We start from the raw sequence: 21,626 nt of genomic DNA on the forward strand, positions 1-21,626 counted from the left end.
GGATGAGTTGGATAGGTGGGAGGAGAGTCGAAGGTTGGCTAGGGAGGAGAAGGAGAAACGTAGAGCATTAAGGGAAGAATTGGAGAGGCTGGTGGAGATGGAGGGCTTGGCGTCAGAAATCTAGGGTCAATTGGTTGAAAGAAGGAGATAAATGTACTAAGTTTTTTCATAGGATCGCAAATTATAATAGGCGTAAAAATTCTATCACAGTGTTGGAAGTGGATGGGATAACTTATGAAGAACCACTCGAAATTGGAAGTCAACTGGTGAACTTCTATCAGAATCTATATCGGGGGCAGTTTGAGTGGAGGCCAGAGTTGGAAGGATTAGATTTTTCTACAATCACGGAGGATGATGCCGATTGGTTAGAGCGACTTTTTGAGGAGGATGAAATCAAGGAGGTAGTGTTTAGCATGAACAAGGATAAGGCCCCTGGACCGGATGGTTTTTCGTTCTCATTTTACAAGGCTTGTTGGGAGGTGGTGCGATCGGAAATCTTGGATGTGTTTACATATTTTTTTGAACGTGGCAGATTCCAAAAAAGTTCTAATGCTACATTTGTTGTGCTTATCTCTAAGAAATCGGGGGCGACCGACATTAAGGACTTTCGCCCTATTAGCCTTGTCTGTGGGATGTATAAGATTATTGCGAAAGTCCTGGCGAATAGATTAAAGGAGGTGCTCGGAAAAGTAGTGTTCAAGTTTCAGAATGCTTTCGTAAAAGGTCGCCAGATTTTGGACTCTGTGCTTATAGCGAATGAATGCATTGATTCAAGATTGCGTTTGGGAATTCCCGGGATGCTATGTAAGCTCGATATTCAGAAGGCATATGATCATGTGAACTGGGGGTTCCTTTTGTATATGCTTAGGAGGTGCGGCTTTAGGGATAAATGGTGTAAATGGATTCAATTTTGTATTTCTACTGTTTCGTTCTCAGTTATGGTCAATGGATCGCCGAAGGGTTATTTTCGGAGTAGTAGAGGTTTGCGGCAAGGAGATCCACTATCCCCATTGCTATTTGTTATTTTGATGGAGGCTTTCAGTAGGATGTTTGAAAGAGCTGTGGGAGAGGGTTTGGTAAGGGGCTTTATGATTGGCCAATTGCAGGTGTCTCATTTGCTATTTGCAGATGACACGTTGATCTTATGCGATGCGGATGGTGAACAATTCAGGAACCTGCGTCGTTTGCTCCTATATTTTGAAGCGGTGTCTGGATTAAAAATCAATTTGGGGAAATCTGAGGTTATTCCATTAGGGGAGGTCACTAACATGGAGGAGTTGGTTGGCATATTGGGATGTAGGGTTGCACAATTGCCCATGTCATATTTAGGGCTCCCGCTAGGGGCACGGTTTGAAAGTACACATATTTGGAATGGTATTATGGAAAGAATGGAGAGGAAGTTTGCAGGGTGGAAGCGTATGTATCTTTCTAAGGGAGGCCGACTTACTCTTATTAAATCCACTCTCTCAAATCTCCCCACTTACTTTTTGTCATTGTTTTCTATTCCGGTTGTAGTGGCAAATAGATTAGAGAGACTTCAAAGAGAATTCTTGTGGGCAGGGCTAGGGGAGGAGAGGAAAATGCATTTGGTTAATTGGGGTACTGTCTGTTTGCCTATGAGGATGGGGGGGCTTGGAGTGAGGAGCCTTGTTTTGTTTAATAAGGCTTTATTGGGCAAGTGGTTGTGGCGATTTGGAGTGGAGAGGGAGAGCTTTTGGAGAGAAATCATTGGGGCAAAGTATGGTGTGATGGAGGGGGGTTGGTGTACGGTTGAGGGTCATGGCTCCTATGGGGTGAGCTTGTGGAGGTATATCCGACGGGGATGGAGTGATTTTAGCGACAAACTGAATTTTGTGGTGGGAAATGGCACTGATATTAGATTTTGGCATGATAGTTGGTGTGGCGATCAACCGTTAAAGGAGAGATTTCCTTCATTATACCGCATTGCGTTAGAGCCTGCTGCTATGGTGGGTGATGTATTAGACATTCATAATGGGGGCTTTAGTTGGAATATTACTTTTAAGAAAGATTAAAACTCAGTAGACATATATTCGCCTCCCGAATCAGATTGTAAGATCTTGATTGCGAAGGAAAATTAATTATCAATGAGTGTAAGGAAAGCTGGAAAGACTGAGAAAACCTCACTCTTTACACGGAGAAAATAAACCTATGTGAAACGACTATTGTCGTCAATAAAAGTAACAAAGTATAATGAGTATGAGATGCAACAGGTGCAAGACTCCAAGCATTACTATGAACAATATAAAAAATATATGAAGCACGAGAACCATAAGAAGGGAACGGTAAGACTTTATTCTTATCAAGTTTACATGAAGTACAATCAAAAGAAATAGATGAAACCGAAGCAAAAATTTTATTACCTAGCAAACCAAAGTTTAACAAGTAATGTTACATGTTAGAATTGGGATGTTATAATTTCTTATGCCAATCAAACATATCAAAAGTAATAGAATTACAAATAATAGGAAATAATGAAATAGGCTTCGGTGAAATAGGAAAGAGACGTCCCTCCTTAGGCCTCCTCATGATTGTCCTCCGGACTCTTGATCCTGCACAAGACAACCAGAAGAAGAAAAAGACACGATGCAATTGGTATCAACAAGTTGACCAATAGAAATAAGATTAGTAGATAAACTAGGAGAGAATAAGACATTAGGTAAATCTGATAATACATCTTCCATGATTGAGATGGGGTGTTACCATCAATAGTTTGTATATGGAGGGGTCCAGTGTATACTTTAAGATTACCATGCAATAGAGGATTATGAATCATATGGTTGGAAGCACCTGAATCTAATAACTAAGAAGGAGCAGTTGATGTATTACCTAAGATGCCTAAGGCACACAAAGTAGAAATAATCATTTACTGAATAATTTCAAGATTGATGGAGTTTTGGGAAGGACTGGAAGAGGCTGGACCTTGATTAGAAGCAGTTGGCAGAGGAGTAATGGAGGCGAAGGTGGCACAAGCAACATAACCTTCTCCGGACTTGTGCAGGGGACGAGTAGGACACTCCTTAATGACATGTCCAAGCTTCCTATAATAATTGCATATTTTTCTTGGATACTGAAGAGCATGTGACCAAACTCCTTACAATTGTAATACTATATACCAGACATATCCTGAGATTTGAATTTCTCTTGAGCAACATATGCAATAGAAACCGATACTACTTGATTATGATGATGTTCTAAAGAGGTATGAGTGATAAGTAACTGTTTCTCCTCAACAATGCATCTAAATAGTCATCCAACATTGGGGATGGATTCGCGATTCATAAAGCTAGACTGGATGGATTCAAATTCTGCTTGCAATTTCATGAGAAATTGATCCCTTTTGGTGACTTCATGCACAGCTTGGACAGTTTCCAAATTGTCAGGTGATACTGAAGCATGGATAATGTCTATGTACTCAGCCCAATGATTCGTAAAACTAGAATAATATTCTTTAATGGAGCGAAGTCCCAAGAAAAATTTGCCAATTGAAACTCCAACTGCAACCGTCGAGCATTGTTACTTTGAGAGTATAATTTCTTCAAGTACTCCCACATAGAACGAGTTGACTTGTAAGGCCTGAGATTAAGAATAATCTGAGCATCAACAGAACTAATGATCTATGCCATAATTCGGGAATCTTTGGTTTTCCAAGTAAGATATTTTTCCTTGTCCTTCTCCTGTTTCGACGATGGAATACTTCCATCAATATGTTCCCATAGATTGCCTTTTCCTTCAGTTAATAATTGAAAATGAAATGCCCATGAAGAGTAGTTCTTTCTAGGGAATCGAATGCAAACGGAGTCACCTTTTTCAGTCGACATTATGAACCCGTGTATAGTGCAGCCAAAATAATTAAATCGCAACTCAACCAAATAATTTTTGTCCGATCAAGTTAAATTAGTCCAACAAGATCCAACCAAACTCAACAACCCTACAAATATCCAAGTAAACTAATGGCTCAGCACAAAAGCTAAAAAAAAGACAGTGGCCCAAAAACTGTAGGCCCCCACTAATACGAAAAACTCCCAGGCCCAGCACAAGAGCTCAAACACGGATAGTGGCCCAAAAAAACTGTGACACACCACTTAGACCAACTCACAGAGATCGCATGGCGACAGGAGAAGAAGACCCACTCCGGCGACACTAGAAATGACGATCGGCGACCACAGGTGACAACCAATCGATCGCCAAAATACAAGAAGCAAGCATAGATGACACCGTCGTCGATGAAACTAAGAACGAGTGTTGATGCCCAACAAACTTAGCCCACACCGTAACCACACGCTCTAGGAAGAAGGTTAGGGCTCTGATACCATATAAAGTTTGCTGGATAATTCTTCCTCCTGTCTTGTTTCATATATATAGAGATTTCCAAATAAATTACAAGGAAACCTTAGCTGTACAAAAGGAAACTAATTTATACGAGGAAACCTATAAATCATGCCCTCTCCAATAGCCTTATAATATGATTCAAAACAGCCTGCCCGTCATTTTTTGAATTCTATCCGAGATTATCATTTTCTAATACCCTAGAGATTTCCCAACTAAGAAATGCTCCGTCAACATAAGATCCCTTAATATTCCTTAAGTTTCTCTACACATAACTGTACATTTAAGGCTTTTCTGTCTATCTCCTCCCCACCCACAAAGTGCAGATTTTAGAGTTTCTTCAAGTTGGGTGAAACTTCTTGTCCTTCAACTAAAAGAGTATCAATGCTCCCATTAACTAGCCTTTTGAAGCAAATCTGTTGCGTGAAACAGATGACATAGCCTCAAATTTCAGGCTGGGAATGAGATGAATTATATTCTGTGCGATCACTAGGTTTAATTACCTGTTATGTTACTTCGAGTTCACCTAAATGGAAGGATTTTCCTCTATTTCTTTGCCTTCTGTAAATTACCCTTTGCAGCTCACAGCCATCATCAACTAGCTTTATTAAGTTCATCGTGATAATTATTGATTTACTTATTTCTCTCCAAGAAGAATTAATCTTTGATGGAGAGTTGATCAGACCCTACTCAATTGACACGTGGGCCTGTTGGGTGTTAAATCATAATTTTGGTAGATTTTGATAAAAGTTGATGAAATGTGATTGAAAAGTTGTGGGTCCCTTGAAATATGTGGTTAAAATTAGTTGTTGACTTTGACTTTGATAAAAATCTATATTTCAATCTCCACCAAACAGTGACATGATTACCATAAACACCATAAATGCAATTTTTTCTTCCTTTCAACTATTTCATCAATTTAAAATTAATTTGAACCGAAGGTAGAAAATCTTTTGGCAAATATTTCTGCGAGTGCAAAAATCAGTATTATGTAATCCCCATTGCTGTATTAGAAATATCTATCTCTGTTCTCTATATGCTTTAATTACAGAATTTTCTGTCTCTATGGACAAATTTTTGTACTCTTCAACTGTATTTATTTTTAAGTCAAGGTGTTTATGTTTCCCTGCAACGTTTTAATTCTCATCACTGTTACGAATGATTTGACTCATTGTTTCCTCCCTTCTACCTTTTAATGAATGATTATCCATCAGTCTATCATTCGGGGGAATTTGCAATATGCTGCCATAAGTGCTTTAAGAAGACTCCCTTTGGATCCAGGAAATTCAGCATTTCTCCATCGTGCTACACAAGGGTTAGATTTTATCTGTTGGTTTTTGATTATCTAGAGTGATGCTATGCAACATGATGGTGATTTATGATTCATTACCGTGTTTATGTTGGTTATATCTGCTGCTGGCATTTTATCGTCTAAATCATGTTGCAGATCAATAAATTTCTTTTATATCTTCAAGATTGTGCTATCAAAATCTCAATTCATTCTAGGGATTTTGTTTAGTTATTACTGCTCTTTTCTATGTTAGCTGCTAGTATACCTGTGACTGCTTCAGCTAAAATCATTACCCTTGATTGCTAATCATTTTCATAAGCATGTTGGATCCAAATTGCTGAATTTTTAGTTTCTGGGTTTAGAAAGAAGAAAAAGATGAATGAAATAGAATAGACCAGCCACTTGCATAGCTTTCTGTTTAATATGGCAAAATAAAAGCGTAAGAAATCCCGAAATCGTATTTGCAATCTTTCCAGCGAAGAATTTGATAAATTTATTGCTCTTCACAATACATGATACCTACAAACCCCAGCCCATACCCTTCCCTTCAGAAGAATAAAAGGTCTGCTGCGGTGTGCTACCAAGCACGGTCTTCAGCTCCAATTGTTTGCATGCCAGTTTAGCTTTGATCCAAGCTGAGTATAATCGAGGCAGTAAGTTAACCAAAATTGATCACAATCTCGTAAGACGACTAAAAGACCAAAATTGATCACAATCTCGTAAGACGACTAAAAGCATACTCCCTCCATCCCATTTTTTGTACCTTTTTTGTGGGATGCTTAACAGCTTGAAATCTTTTAACTTCTTTTCTTATGATGTCCTCCTTTTGTCATTTACTTCAACTTTTTGTATCCATACTTTTGCTGAGATCAGATTAATTGAATATTCAGGAAATGCCATACATTCATCTTAGTTAAAGAACTATTCAGAAAACAAATTGGTTATATGAAAAGCAACTCAAAATGTGAGGATGGAGTATTGGAAATTAGATAAATCATTGGCCATGTAAGAGTTCATCAACATTTTTGGAACCCCAATTATACTTCATTGATCATAAACATTAAACTAAATTAGAAATTAAAAACTAATTTAGGACCTTTATTTAAACTTGAGAGCTAACAATTCAGTTATCTGAGAGCCTGCATGGTGTTTGGTAGTCTTTTAATTATTGAAATATTATCTGAGAGTCTCAATGCTGATTGTGATAGTTTGTCCCACTCCTACTGAATCTACTTCTTGTTGATTTTGAGGTCTCAAATTGAAGACATGATATTGAGAAGCATTTATTGCACGTATCCATCTACAAGTGCCTTTAAGTCTTGCTACTTTGAAAATCTCATCCCGCATGAACAAAGTCATCTTTTGTACACATATTCTATTGCTATATCTTCATTTTACATCTCTGGCCAACAATTTTCACGTCATTTCATATGTTGTTGCAGTGTTTTGTTTTCTGATCCAGTGGCTGTGAGACATTCTTTGGAAATTCTTTCAGAATTAGCAATGAAGGATCCCTATGCAGTTGCAATGGCATTAGGTAATTTGATTGTGACTAATTTCCACTGTATCTCGTATTACCATGGGTTATCTAGTTGTGGTATACATCGGTGTATGATTTAATTCTTACCTAAAAATGGTGTTTGTTCATATGCCCCTTTCTGGATTTGATTATGTGGTCTGGGTTTATATATGCCTAAGAGCATGAAATTAGGAATGATTCTATTCTAACCAAGTTGTCTGTTCTAATTAGATGAAGAGGTATATTGTGAAGAGGTATATTGTTAGAATATTTCCTAATGATACATATTCTTGATTTATTATTCCTGAGGAATGCCATCATCTATTGAATCAGGGAATGGCATAGTTATTGTAAACGTGGACCACAATGTCCTAAATTTAGCAGTTCAAGCTCCTTCGAAAGTACTGGATGCTTTGAGAATATAACAATTTGTCGTCTTTGAAGATTATTAAGATTCCTTTTTTTTTTTTTTTAATTTTCCTAACTTGCTGGTCTAAGTTTATATTTTAAAGTACTCAATCTCAATAAAGGGTGTGCTTAAACAAAATTCATGTGATGGTTTCATTTTTTCAACAATATTCTCAACTTAAAGCATATACAATTTTCAATGAACTACGTTGCGTCATTTATAAGCTTGAAATTGATTATTAAGGCAAACTAAAAGGCGTTACCTCCGGTGTACTTAATATTATCTTAAGGAACATTTGATTTCCTCTTTCAGATTCTGCTTGCTGAGGGAGTCTGTGCTTTAGATAACAGTGTCACTTAATCGCTTCACTTTTGCATTTTTTTGGGAAACGGTTATCCTCCCGTTATACATTAATCGTTGAGAACGTAATTAACGAGGGGCATGTGGACCACCCCTCAAAATCTGCAAGCCAGAGTATATCTATATTTTATTTTTATTGGTCGTTTGACATACTAAATTTCTGCATGTCTGCCAAAAGCTAGCAAAGTAACCAAGATAATCTTTAAGAGGATCAGTTTGGTTTTGAAAATATTTATATTTAAAGAAAAATGTCAATTTGCCTTGTAGAGAATATTGGGCTTCTTAATACTGAATTTCTTGTATCCAAGTCAGGTTCTGAAACCATGACCTTTGTTTTAGCTTGATAGGCCATAATTGTATATGCCTTTTAGGTGCTTGGACTTTTGCGATAGATCAACTTGGATGAATCTATTCCACTTAGATATAAGTTTGAGATTGACATTAATGAAGGTATTCCAAATGATTTCACTAGTACTATGACTTCTACTTAAATATTTCTTTGAACCACCACTTTTCGCCAGATCTGTAGGAAACTGTTGCAAAAGGTTGGGAAACTTTGTGCAAAGTGCTATGTTAATTCTGCTTTCATCTTCAGTATTTTGGGTCACTCCATAGAATGTCTAATGTTATATTGGAGTTTATGTGTTTTGTTGCCCTGCGTTAATGGAACCTGTTTTTCACACACCCCCTTTTCTTTCTTTCCATCTCTGCTTATTTTTTCTTCTTCCCTATTTTGTTCTGGGGGAAAGGGTAGTTGATAGCGTCTGGAAAATTATTGAACTAGTCCAAGAGTGTGACAGCTAAACCTATGGTTGATGACATGGGCCATAATTTGTAGTCAGATGCATATGAATTGTGGTTTAAACATTTTCTCATAGAAGTAATTCTTGTTATGGATTTCATGTTTTTGTATCTCATTCCCTCTAACAAAAATAAAATATTGGAGTATATTTGTCATTTCTTGCAAAAAGTACATTTATCGTGTCTGTCATCAACCCTACATTTATATATACCTCTTTCATGATAATATATTGAGTCACCTATTTGTACAGTATCAGGTTAAACTTGTTGATTTTGTGTTTATTTTTTCACCAATTTAAACTCTTCTTTTGCAGGAAGGCATGTGCAATCTGATGGTATGGTCGATGTCCTTTGGTTTCCTATCCTTATTTATGATAAAAACTGGCTTGAAATCTAATTCCAGATTCTGCTCATTAATTTTTTTTATGAATTAGGGGCTCTGCAGGATGTTCTCCACTTGCATGATGTTCTTGCTAGGGTTGCACTAGCCAGGCTGTGCCATACAGTAGCTAGAGCTCGAGCATTAGATGGTAAGCATATTTTGGATAATTTCCAATTTTGTGCCTTCAAACGAGTTAATGAACTCTGTCTCATATTTTGGATAAAAATATGCACATTCTCAAGGATGAAATTCTGACATTTTCAAATGGATTTGAATGCAGATCGGCCAGACATCAAATCTCAGTTCAATTCTGTTCTCTATCAGCTACTCTTGGATCCCAGTGAAAGAGTTTGTTTTGAGGCTATTTTTTGTGTATTGGGTAAATTTGATAATTCAGAGAGGTATGCAACAAACACAAATGGTGCTTCTGACTTTTTCTCCCGATTGTTTGTTATCCACTGCTAGTAAATTTATTTACAGTACAGAAGATTAAATGCGTGTTTTTTCTATTTCCTAACTCTTACTTTTCTACTCTTCCACTCAATATAGGACCGAGGAAAGAGCTGCTGGATGGTATCGTCTAACTAGAGAAATTCTTAAGCTTCCAGAGGCTCCTTCTGTGAAGGACTCAAATCCTGAGTCAAAAAAAGACAAATCTTCAAAGACAAGGCGCCCACAACCGCTAATCAAACTTGTCATGCGGAGGTGTGGAGCCTTCTTTCAATCTTGAATATGTGTACATATATAATTGCATACAGAACACACTTACAGTTTAGCTTCGCACTTCTGCCTTATTGATTTCTGTGAAGTGAGTAGTTTCACTGGCAGACTTAGAAGTTTCTTTAGTAGGAAAAGGGGCTTTTTTAAGGCAATCCCTCTTTCAAAGGTTACTAGCGACATTTATCAAATGTAACTATTTTCACTTCACATACCAAGGAGGTCAACTTATGGGATAGATCCTCCTTATTCCGGGTATGCTAGTCTGTAAGCAAGAAACAAACGAACCGAGTGTGAATCAAAGAATAAATGTTCTTCTGAAGTCTCCAAAGGAGAAAGGCGATATTTACTTCTTGACAATGAAAATCCAGTCCATTCATTTGTATTCCAAGCACGATATCTGAAGTATTTACTTCTTGATTACTCAGTATAGATTGCTCTTAAGAAGATCATAGCTTACTCACACACACACACACACCATATTACCTCAGAAACTTTGATTTTTCTATTTTGGTGGAACGGTATGGTCCATTTAGGAATACCTTGTGCACTACTTGTTCTTTTTTTTCTGCCTTGCTTTCAGGTTGGAAAGTTCTTTTCGTAGTTTCTCGCGGCCTGTACTGCATGCAGCGGCAAGGGTTGTACAGGAGATGGGTAAAAGCCGTGCTGCTGCTTTTTCTTTGGGTTTACAGGATATTGATGAGGGTGCTTATGTAAATACATACTCTGAAGATTCATATGATCCAGATATAAACCCGACTGCACAATCTGAAGGTAATGAATGCCTAAAAATATTCCAGTAACAGTTCAAAGTGTTTTGACTATTTAAACAACAGAAATCCTTGATCATAAGATCGAATCTTTTCATTATGTGTAAGATCATGAGGTTATTCTGTGATTGCTTGTATATGTTTCAAATGTGGTTCTGTCTCTACACTAAACAGCCTGTTCACGAGATTTTTCCATTGGAAAGGGAGCATGATGTAGGTGTAGAGATTTGTTAATTGGTATTCTTGTTTTCTGAACCGAGCATGGTTGGGAACATTTTCTTGTGAAACCATTATCAGAAGGATTAAGATAGATTTAAAGGATAATGATAGATTTTAACTGTAAGGAGGGCTCTGAATGCTGGGTTTGCACTTCCAAACCTTGAAATGGTATAGAACTTTTAGATAACTAAAGATTTTTAGTTTGCCTTGTGTGTTAAATATCGTTCTGAATATTATTGAAACGTTGCGATCTAAATTTTTATTCATGGTATGTAAGTTACAAGATATATATAACGCAGGAGTTGATTTGTAGCATTCTGAACTAGGAAACAATCCCATTGTCCCCAAATTTGAGGAAAAAAATAAGCGAATAATCAAAATAATATCAGACCTAATATTCTGTAATCTATTTTTCGAAAGTAATCAAAGAATTATTCTAACACTTCCATTCAAGCTGTGCGAAGATATTTTGCATTCCAAGCTTCCTAGCAATTCAATGGACGCTTGTATGGTAATCCTTTTGTGAGTACAACTGCCAGTTGACTAAAAGATGGTACATATGGAGTGCAAACTTGCCTAGAGCAATTATTGACTAATAAAATGTCTACTAAACCCCATGTATTTAGTTGTGTTATGCTGGGTTGGATGGTGCACTACATTTAATGGTTGGTTTATAATTGCAATAAAGCATCACTGAACTCCTTATTCCCACTTTCAATTATTAGAGTATTAATTTTAACCATAGTAGTTCACATATTCTTTGAGCCATTGCCTTGAATTCTGCCTCCACGGTAGAATGAGCAACCACCAGTTGTTTCTTACTTCTCCAAGCAATTAATTTCCTCCTAAGAAGGTACAATAGCCAGTAGTTGATTTTCTCTGTCATTGAGCCAGTCCACTCAGCTATCGACTTACTATTTTAAGCTCTCTAATTTTCTGAATGAAGAGGCCATTCTGTGGAGTGCTTTAAAGATATCTAGAAAGAGCATGTACAAACTATCGCCACACTCACTGCACAGGCTATTTCCTGTCTTATGTGTGTGATTAGACTTCCGACCATTCTTTGATACATCTCTTGATCAATACTCTTCCTTTTTCTTTTCCTTTTTTCTTTCTCTTAATTGTTGATTAGACTTTATCGGAATACCAACCAGTTTGGTGCTGACCATACTTGTTCTCTCAAAGGAGATCTCGAGTGTACTTTTCTTGAGAGAGAGTTGAGATGTGGCCATTTCAATTTCCAGAAAAGATTTTCATTTTTCGAGGTACTTGATCTCTAGTTCTTTTGCCAGATATGTCTTTAGCTCTAGGTGCAAATGTCTCGTGGTTGTCTGTACAATAAGTTTGAGTGTATCCGTTTACTACAAAATTTTCCTTGTATTAGTCGAGTGATTTGTCAGATTGTACTTCACTATGAAATTTTTTCACAGGGCATATGTATTTCTCCCTCTGGTAAATAGACTATCTCCCAGGTCTTATTTTTGTAGTGCTTTTATCTCGTTCATGGATCCTCTCCACGATTTTGAGGTTAAGACTTCTTGGACAGTTGGAAATTTTCTGAGTAAGAACTTCTGAGAGAAATGCTTGGAAATAAGTTGAAAGATTCTCCATGGACACAAAATTTGGCAAAGTGTGTCGAGTACAAGCTCTAATCCCTTTTCTAAGGGCGATTGGTAAATTGAAGTTAATAGGGGAATCAATTTCAGAACTAGAATCAGGAATTGGATCATTATTTTCATTACCTGTGTCAAGGATGATAATTGGAGCAAGCGAAGTGATGAAGAACTTTTTCCATCTGGATTACACATTAATGGAGTTCTGGATCTCTCAGCTATGGCTTCTTTATCGGTGGGTATATTGTCAGAATTTGCAATATGGTTTCAGCAAGAATTTTGGAGTCACTGGTTGTTGGCCAGTGGGATTTTGGCTGTAAGGAATTGTATATAGGCTACTTGGTTTAATTCTTAGGTTTTGATCAGTGACTGATCCACTATCCTGATCCTATCTATTTTCATCTAGAAGAGCATGATTGATGCTCAACAAATTTTTTTTTTTGTCCATAGTGACATAATGCTTTCTTGTGGGTTAGTAACAGCATTTCTATCCTTTTAGAGTTGAAAAGTATCCAAAAATTGTTCATCTTACTGTTTGGGGATCCTACTTTCATGCAAGAAGTTGGATATGAGCGTGGCTTTTTTGTGGTAAAGATCCTCTTCATTGGAAGTTGGGAAATAGTATCATAAATTTATTAAAAAATGTTTGGGTTCCCAATATTGGGATGATATTAAACTCGTGTGATGGGTTCTGATGAGTAACTGATTACATTTTATGGCCAGAAGCTTCTGCCATTGTTTAGAACTTCCTCAGGGGGAATGCATCTTGAGGGTTGCCTCGTCTTCTTTATGAGCCTTACAGCATAAGCCTTGAGGTTTAAGCCTCATGATGGTCAGTGTGTGCTTCACACTCTTTGCGCTGTATCTTCTTTTTCATACCAACCTCAGCCTTTTGACTTTTTTTTTATTTCATAGCCTTGATTATTTTAAGGGCCTTTCGAATTTGTCTTGAGCATTTCTTAAACCTAAAGCTAGGAAGAAATGAATAGTAAAATTAGAGAACAAGTGAGTCCAGAATTGGCCCGTTGACCTAGCCTCTTACAACAGACAAGCGCCAAGTGAACTCGTATTTTTTCGGTGGTAGACACACAGTTAAGAGAAATAAGAGCCAGAACATCACTGTTTTCTTTGACATATATATTTGTCATTGTTGTTTTCTGTTAGTGTAATTTCTTTCTGAAAAAGTCGAAGGAAGCAAAATTCTTATATAGATGTTCAGTTTAATTTATTATATGCTTGCTTCTTTATACTCGTGTTTCTAGTTACACATTAGACATCTAATTTTATTGAAATATAATATTATATATATTTTTTCATTTTCTTTGAATTATTTTATTTGTTTTGTGTGTTGAGACTTACATCTCATTTGAGGACTGCATAAGTTGATATTATACTGGCTGGGTTTTCACTCTAAATATGCATTGGATGCATGAAATAGCCTGTTGACTCTATGAATTGATCTCTGGTCACTTATGGTGGAATATTTTCTGCCTTCTCCTGCACAGATTCTACATTTCTTCTTTTTTGTCTCTCTGTTAGGTATTCGTAGAGTTCCCTCAATATCTAATGGAATGGGTAGCAAGGACACAATTGCAAGTTTGTTGGCTTCCTTAATGGAGGTGGTGCGAACAACTGTTGCGTGTGAATGTGTTTATGTGCGTGCAATGGTGATAAAAGCATTGATATGGATGCAAAGTCCACATGAATCTTTTGATGAGCTGGAATCGATCATCGCATCTGAGTTATCGGATCCAGCTTGGCCAGCAACTTTATTGAATGATGTATTGCTTACATTGCATGCTCGGTTTAAGGTACTGGGGGAGTGAGTTAGAAAAGTAATCATCTATTTTGATATTGTTGTTATCCTTTTGCTGCTGTAAGCTTAACCCTTATATGTCACATGCATTCTTACTGTTCTGCACAATTCGTAATAAAATGGATATAGAGCCTCATGTATCAGTCCTCCATTCTTGAAACCCTCTCTTCTCGTTGCTGTGATTTGGTTTCTCATTCCAATTTTTGGTTTTTTTGCAAATGGTTACGTCAATAAACAGCTTTCACTCAAATGGCTAGTATACATGTACGTTTTAGGAGCTTTAAAGAACTTAATGCTGAGGGATTTTTAACTTCCACTATTTTTTACTACAATTAAGAATGCAAGGCCTGGATTGATCTCTAGCTAATGATACTGGAGTGTTGTTGAGAGGTGATAAGCTTAGTTGGAGAAGATCTGAAACAAACATCAATATGAGCACTTGAAAAGGTTTTGGATTTTTAGAATTGATTGGATGATCGTTAAATGTACTCCAGAGCTTTGCTTTTCCCTATGCATGAGATTGATTTTTTTTGGTCTCACTATTCTTGTCTATTAAAAATGTATAATTTTGCCTCAAATTTCGATTTTGAGGAAAAGTTTCTTATTTTTCTTGTCTTTTTTGTCCTTTCTGCTTGAATGAACTTGTCGACTTGTCCCCAGTTCTGTACACGGACAAAGAATGTCTGAGACCATAGGGTAGCGCATTATAGTCTTTATCAGTGCATTATAGTCTTCATCTGAATGACTGTTCCCTTCTAATTGTCTGATGTAGAAAAGAAATTTTAAACAATTACAATTCAGAATGTTTTCTATATTGGTTGATTTTTTGTGCTGTTCAGACGTTTCTTTTCCTATATTTTGATGGTAACTTGGGAATGCCTATTATAAAACATGAATATTTCTTTTTACCTTAATTCTCTCTCTCAATAGCATAATCATTGCTTTCTTTGATCCTTAACTCGTCTTATTGTCGGGAGTTTAGGTCTCTCTCTCTCTATATCCCCCCCCCCCTGTTTGTGTGTGTATGTGTGTGTCCATATGCATGTCTGGGTGCGTGTTGCTGGTCTTTGAACATGCTGTAGTTTTCCATAGCTTTTACCTTTCAGGAGTAGGCACTTGCCATGTACTTAGTACTTACATGTTGTGTTTTATGTTTATTAGGCTACTCCAGATATGGCAGTCACCCTTCTCGAAATTGCTAGAATTTTTGCGACTAAAGTTCCTGGGAAGATCGATGCTGACGTACTTCAGCTTCTGTGGAAAGTAAGTTCTGACAATCCTGTTAGATTTCATTGCTTAAATGATATAATTTTTATAGTAATCTTTCAACTACATTTATGCTGAGGTGGAATGCTGTGAAAGTCGAGAAGTTTGACACTGTTGCTTCATAGTATGTTGATAATGGTATATAATTCCAAAACGGTTAAATTAAATATCAGTCACTTATTATTTTCTCTCATGCTTGTTTTTGTTTGACTTGTTTGTCTAAGGATCACAAACTTTCTTGCTTGCAGCTTAGTATGTATTTTTTTGAATTTTTAAGACTTGGCTCTCTAATTCTCTCTTCGACTGCAGTAGTATTTATGTTGTAGCTGGTTCGTCATGGGTGTCATTTAATTTGGTCTAACTGCTACGTGGTTGCTAGACTTGTCTGGTTGGAGCTGGTCCTGACGGAAAACACACAGCTCTGGAAGCTGTCACCATTGTTCTTGATTTACCACCTCCCCAACCTGGTTCCACCTCTGCGCTTACCTCAATTGATAGGGTGTCTGCATCTGATCCAAAGTCAGCTCTCGCATTACAGAGATTAGTTCAAGCAGCAGTAAGTGTTTTACTCAATTAATAGGATTCTATATGTTAAAGCTTAATAATTGGGGATCTTTAGATTTCATCAACCCCATGGTTGTATTTTCCCCACACTTTTCGCAGCATATTTTTTTCCCCTAATTGTAGGTTTGGTTCCTTGGAGAAAATGCAAATTATGCTGCTTCTGAGTATGCCTGGGAGTCGGCAACCCCACCTGGTACAGCATTGATGATGTTAGATGCCGATAAAATGGTAGCTGCTGCCAGCTCTCGGAATCCTACACTTGCTGGTGCTCTGACTCGGCTCCAGAGGTGTGCTTTCAGTGGCAGCTGGGAGGTACATAGTTTGACCTTGCTATTATTCGAATTAGGCCCATAACACAACGTAAAAAATTTTAAAAAGTGAACCTTTTTTTGCATGATCTGTTCTTGTTGACTCTTTGTTATGGATTCTTGGAGGTGTTTATTGCCCACAATAAAATCATACCTTTTATCAGGAGATAAATGGATTCGAAAATATATTTCAATCAACTCAGCAATCAAATTGAGGGGAGAGGAGTGTTCCAATAGCTTATTCTGATAGTATTCAACTTATGCTTTCTGGTTTTCTTGATTTTCTGCTTATGGATGCATGGAATACATTTAAATTATGATTGCAATAAAATTACTATGTGATTTATAGTGCTCAGATGGAAGTCATTTCTTAGTATTATGGATATTTATGTACTTTTGATGACTTGAAATCTTTTGACTCAATTCCTCCAGGTTCGCATCATTGCTGCTCAAGCTCTTACTACGATTGCAGTTAGATCTGGAGAGCCTTATAGGCTACAGATCTATGAATTTTTGCATGCTTTAGCACAAGGTGGTGTCCAATCTCAGTTTTCTGATATGCATGTCAGTAATGGAGAAGATCAGGGAGCAAGTGGTACAGGCCTCGGATCCTTAATCAGTCCTATGTTGAAGGTCCTAGATGAAATGTATAGTGCTCAAGATGAACTCATAAAGTGAGCAATGAAATTTATCTTACATCTTTCAGATGTAACACCTTATAAAATTAAGACTGTAATATGATTATTAAACATTTTCAATTTGAATGTGCAGGGAGATGCGCAATCATGACAATGCCAAAAAAGAATGGACAGATGAGGAACTTAAGAAACTATATGAAACTCATGAGAGGCTGTTAGATTTTGTTTCACTATTCTGTTATGTTCCAAGAGCAAAATATCTTCCTTTAGGGCCAACAAGGTAGATCCTTCTTTCCACATGGCTTGCGTCTTTTAGTCAATTAGGAGTTAAGCTTCTTAAATGTCACTTGAAAGAAAAGTATAGCCTCATGGAATCAGTTTACTTTGCCTCTCAGATTTGCCTTTTACATTATCCATAAATGTCAAGCCAAAATTATATGAATTTGATGTGTGGAATTAAATCAATTGACTAATCTTTCTTTTTGTTCGTTGTTGAGTGTGCTCGACCCATTCATGACTACGTCTTCTTTGATTTAGTCGTGATCTGTTCTTCCTTTAAAATGAACTTGATATTAGAACAAGTTAAGTCTTTCTTGTGAAATTAAGCATTTCGTTGTTCCTAGTACAAAATAGAATCCCCCTTCCCAGTTCCACAATTTTTTAATTTACATTGATTGAAAGAAAAATTCATATTGGACAACAATTCAGCCTCACTATTTTCTCTTTTTTGGTTTATTTTACTTTGCAAACAGCGCAAAACTTATTGACATCTACCGTACCCGCCATAACATAAGCACATCAGCTGGTCTTGGCGATCCTGCTGTTGCCACAGGGATATCTGATCTTATTTATGAAACTACCAAAATGAGGATGGCGGACCTTATTCCTGAAACTACTCAAATGAAGCCATCTGAATCAGATGGCCTTGATGATGACCTTGTTAATGCTTGGGCAGCAAACCTTGGTGATGATGGCTTGTTGGGAAACAATGCACCTGCTATGAACAGGGTGAGAATCTTACCCATTCTGGTGGAAGTTCTTCATCACCCATGTTGGGATGGGATATTCCTGTATTTTATTTTTCACCATATTAATTTGTGTATTTGGAAAAAGTAACTCTCTACTTTCAAACTTTGAACATAGACCCTGGTAACCTGTCATTTTAGGTTTTTACTAGAACTTTTTATGCTGAAGTATGTTTAGTTTGAAATTCTATTAGGGAACTGGAAATGAAGTCATATACACAGTCACTGTCAAAGAGTTACACACCAGCTGGTTTGTCTTGAAGTAACCCAGTGAAGTTGGGATCTTTAAACCTATTAAATTAAGTTCATAAATTCTCTTTTTATCTTTGGATATAAGTGTCAAAACACTGGACTTCATTATATTGTAAGAGATTTGAAACTTCGTTTCTTTAGTTGTGTGACTTGTGTCTGACAAATCCTTTTGATCTCTGTCTCACATTAGGTCAACGAATTTTTAGCTGGTGCCGGTACTGATGCTCCAGATGTTGAGGAAGAGAACATTATTTCCAGACCTTCTATGAGTTATGATGATATGTGGGCAAAGACTCTCTTAGAGACGACAGAAATGGAGGTTGGGAATCCTAATCTGTTGAATGGTCTTGCTTTAATCTTAAATTTGTTTGTGGGAACTCAATATTTGGGAACTTTCGTTGTTTATACAGGAAGACGGGAGGTCATCTGGGTCTTCTTCCCCTGATTCATTAGGATCTGTGGAGACATCCATTTCATCTCACTTTGGAGGAATGAGCTATCCGTCATTGTTCAGTTCCAAGCCATCTACTTACGGAACTTCGCAGTCCACGGTATGCAAATTAATGCATTGAAAAATATTTTTGCTTCTGTATGGCAATGGTTATAATTGCAGTTCTGGAATCAAGATATGAATTATCTTAAATTCATTTTCATGATATGTATATCATGTGTACGTGTGAAATAGTATTAAAATTCTTCCAAACTTGAACTTTGTTTGTATGAACTCGTGAATGAAAAATGGAGATGTTTCTCCAATTAACCCCTGAGAGACTAGACGTGTAGGATAGGTTGTTTTTGCCAAAATGAAGCCACACTTTCCTGTAGTTGCAAAAGAAACCAATAGAAATCGTGAGAAAAATTTAAATCATATTAACACCTGCTATTTCTTCTTGATGACCTTCGAGGTCGTCTAAAATTCAGCCACTAGAGAAGTAGAACGTCGCATAAAACTGCATAACATCTAAACGGAAAACAGTTCCAATAATAACTTTTATTCTTTCAACTTTCCGAGCCTTGAATCAGTGTGAAAATTTAAATCTGCACCACCTGCTTCATCTACTTCTGAGAATCCACTTCTTGTCATGGATGTCTTCAATTCTATGATTTTCAATTAGTTGCTCCATTTCTATATTTTTCCTTTTTTTCTTTTCTTCTTGAACTTCATTTGCCATTTTCCTTTTACCCGTTATATTATCTGTCTAGTTTTTTGGTCTTAAAAGTAATATCATAACTAGATTAAAAATCAGAATGATGACAAATGAAAACTTAGAATTTCACCTCCTTTATTTTGCTTTTTGTTTCCTTTCTTTCTAATAACTTCCTTTACAAAAGCATCCATGGATGTCTATAGACAAGGGGATTCAGGAAGGCAAGGATCTTCTTTTTTAATGATATGTTCATAATCTGATTTTATGTCCAAACGATAAATAGAACTACAAGTACCACCATTTTCTTTCCTGTTTCTCTGCAATAACTACAAGTTAATGTTGTGTTATACTGAACCTGATAGGTTATATGTTGAACAATTTGATCTAAAAGTTTGTGCTGTTAGAGATTCCAATATATATCATTTTAATTTTTATCTTCAACATGCCTCCTCCAGTGTAGACTAGGTTCATTTTTTCCCATCTCATTTTTTCCCATCAAAGCCTTCCACGTGCACAATTTTGAATATATGGGTGCTGGCGGTACTTGAACGCGATTTTTGGACAATATATTTGCTTAAATGACCGTATAGACACGAGGGATTTAGTTTTCTAGCTCTGGGAATGTGTTATTTTTTTTAATCCACTGCTAGAGTGAGTAATTGTTTTTAAAAGAAAACCAAAAAGAACATCTTTAGAGGGGGGCTAGGCTGAATTTCTAAAGGCAACAACTCTTACTGGTTCAAGTGAAACCTATCTCCACAGAAAATGGATGGATCCCCTCGCTTACCAAGTCCAGTGACAAAATTAAACACAATCATATCATATAGATGAACTATCAGTATTAAAGAGATCCAACTAATGCAGTATGTACTAAACCGACAATCAACGATCACTAGAACTATAGAATTAGAGAGAATAGAGGAGAAAGGGGAGAAAGAAGAAAGGGAGAGGAGAATTGGAGAGAGAAAATATTGTTTATTGAATCCTCAATTGTCTGCCTAATGCAATGCATAAACCCACACGTAAGGTTTTAAATAAGTTCAATTTAAGTAGGAAACCAAACAACAAAATAATATAACCCTACAGGATTATGGTGCCAACTCTTGAAATTATATCTTTATCGATCTCCATCAATCATACTTTTTCCATGGAGTTCATAGGAGATAAAGTTCTGGACGGTTGTGCAGAATGGCCTCAATTAGCCAAGTGGTCTGCCACACTGTCACCTGCTCTAAAAATGAGAGAAAAAGAAACCTTTTAAAGGTGCAAACAAGTTTAATTTTTCTTCTAATATTTTCTTGGTAGCAAGATAACGAGACATGAATTCACTGTTAACTTATATCCCTACTTGAATTAACAGTATAAGGTGAGATGAAGACACATGGTTTTGAAAATTCGGACCATGTTCAATTTCAATTGTTTTACCTAAATCGTTAATACAATACAGATAAGCTAGGTCACAATTATTGCCCTTGACCTGTCTTATCTTTAAACTGTCACTTTATTACTCTCCCGTCTCACATTATACTTGTTCCTGTTAATATACTATTATTATTATTATTTTTTTATTTTTTTATTTCTTTATTTTTTTTTCAAATTCTGATTCATTTCTGAAATGCTAATGGCTTCGGGCCGGTAGCATTTTTTGCTACGTTTTATGCAACAATGGATGGAATTGTGCCCTTGTGCCAAATATTGGATGGATAGGTTCAGACAAGATTTTGATGCATTTGAGTTGCTCATGCAGGAAAGATCAGGTGGAAGCAGATATAGGGCATATGAGGGTCCTGGATCCCCGGTTGATACTATACCTGTTTTTATCAAAGTTTACTGGTGAAATGAAATCAAGTCTTACTTTTCACTGTTTGCAGATAAGAGAAGAACCTCCTCCATACTCTTCCCCTGTTCATCAAAGATATGAGTCATTTGAAAATCCGTTAGCTGGCTCGGATTCACATAGTTTTAGTTCACACGATGAGGAACGAACGTCTTCGGGAAATTCCAAATCCGGGAGTGCACTATATGACTTTACTGCTGGTGGTGATGATGAGGTACATTCAAGATCAACTACTAGTTATCATCATATTCTAATGTGATGGTTTATTAAGGAACCAAATCTGGAAGTCTGTTTTCCCTCCTCTCTGTATATGAATTTTATTGACTCTTTGTTGCTTGCAGCTA

General features: G+C 36.7%; 1 protein-coding gene across 2 annotated transcripts in view; it reads left to right on the top strand.

Annotated features, from left to right (window-relative positions):
- The window catches only part of LOC111374952, a 38,320-nt gene that overhangs the window by 14,870 nt on the left and 1,824 nt on the right, over positions 1-21,626 (top strand). The window contains exons 8-25 of one of the 2 annotated variants that reach the window (XM_022997714.1): positions 5,562-5,662; positions 7,081-7,175; positions 9,042-9,062; positions 9,162-9,257; positions 9,390-9,510; positions 9,659-9,814; positions 10,410-10,600; positions 13,968-14,239; positions 15,406-15,507; positions 15,890-16,066; positions 16,198-16,386; positions 16,815-17,056; positions 17,154-17,300; positions 17,773-18,028; positions 18,488-18,616; positions 18,708-18,848; positions 21,193-21,243; positions 21,317-21,496. In XM_022997714.1, the coding sequence (XP_022853482.1) occupies positions 5,562-5,662; positions 7,081-7,175; positions 9,042-9,062; positions 9,162-9,257; positions 9,390-9,510; positions 9,659-9,814; positions 10,410-10,600; positions 13,968-14,239; positions 15,406-15,507; positions 15,890-16,066; positions 16,198-16,386; positions 16,815-17,056; positions 17,154-17,300; positions 17,773-18,028; positions 18,488-18,616; positions 18,708-18,848; positions 21,193-21,243; positions 21,317-21,496 (2,667 nt within the window). The remainder of the gene's footprint in view (positions 1-5,561; positions 5,663-7,080; positions 7,176-9,041; positions 9,063-9,161; positions 9,258-9,389; positions 9,511-9,658; positions 9,815-10,409; positions 10,601-13,967; positions 14,240-15,405; positions 15,508-15,889; positions 16,067-16,197; positions 16,387-16,814; positions 17,057-17,153; positions 17,301-17,772; positions 18,029-18,487; positions 18,617-18,707; positions 18,849-21,192; positions 21,244-21,316; positions 21,497-21,626) is intronic. The other variant, XM_022997715.1, reaches the window with a different exon arrangement.

Source organism: Olea europaea, unplaced genomic scaffold (assembly GCF_002742605.1).
Source record: "Olea europaea var. sylvestris unplaced genomic scaffold, O_europaea_v1 scaffold1316, whole genome shotgun sequence".
Taxonomy (NCBI): Eukaryota; Viridiplantae; Streptophyta; class Magnoliopsida; order Lamiales; family Oleaceae; genus Olea; species Olea europaea.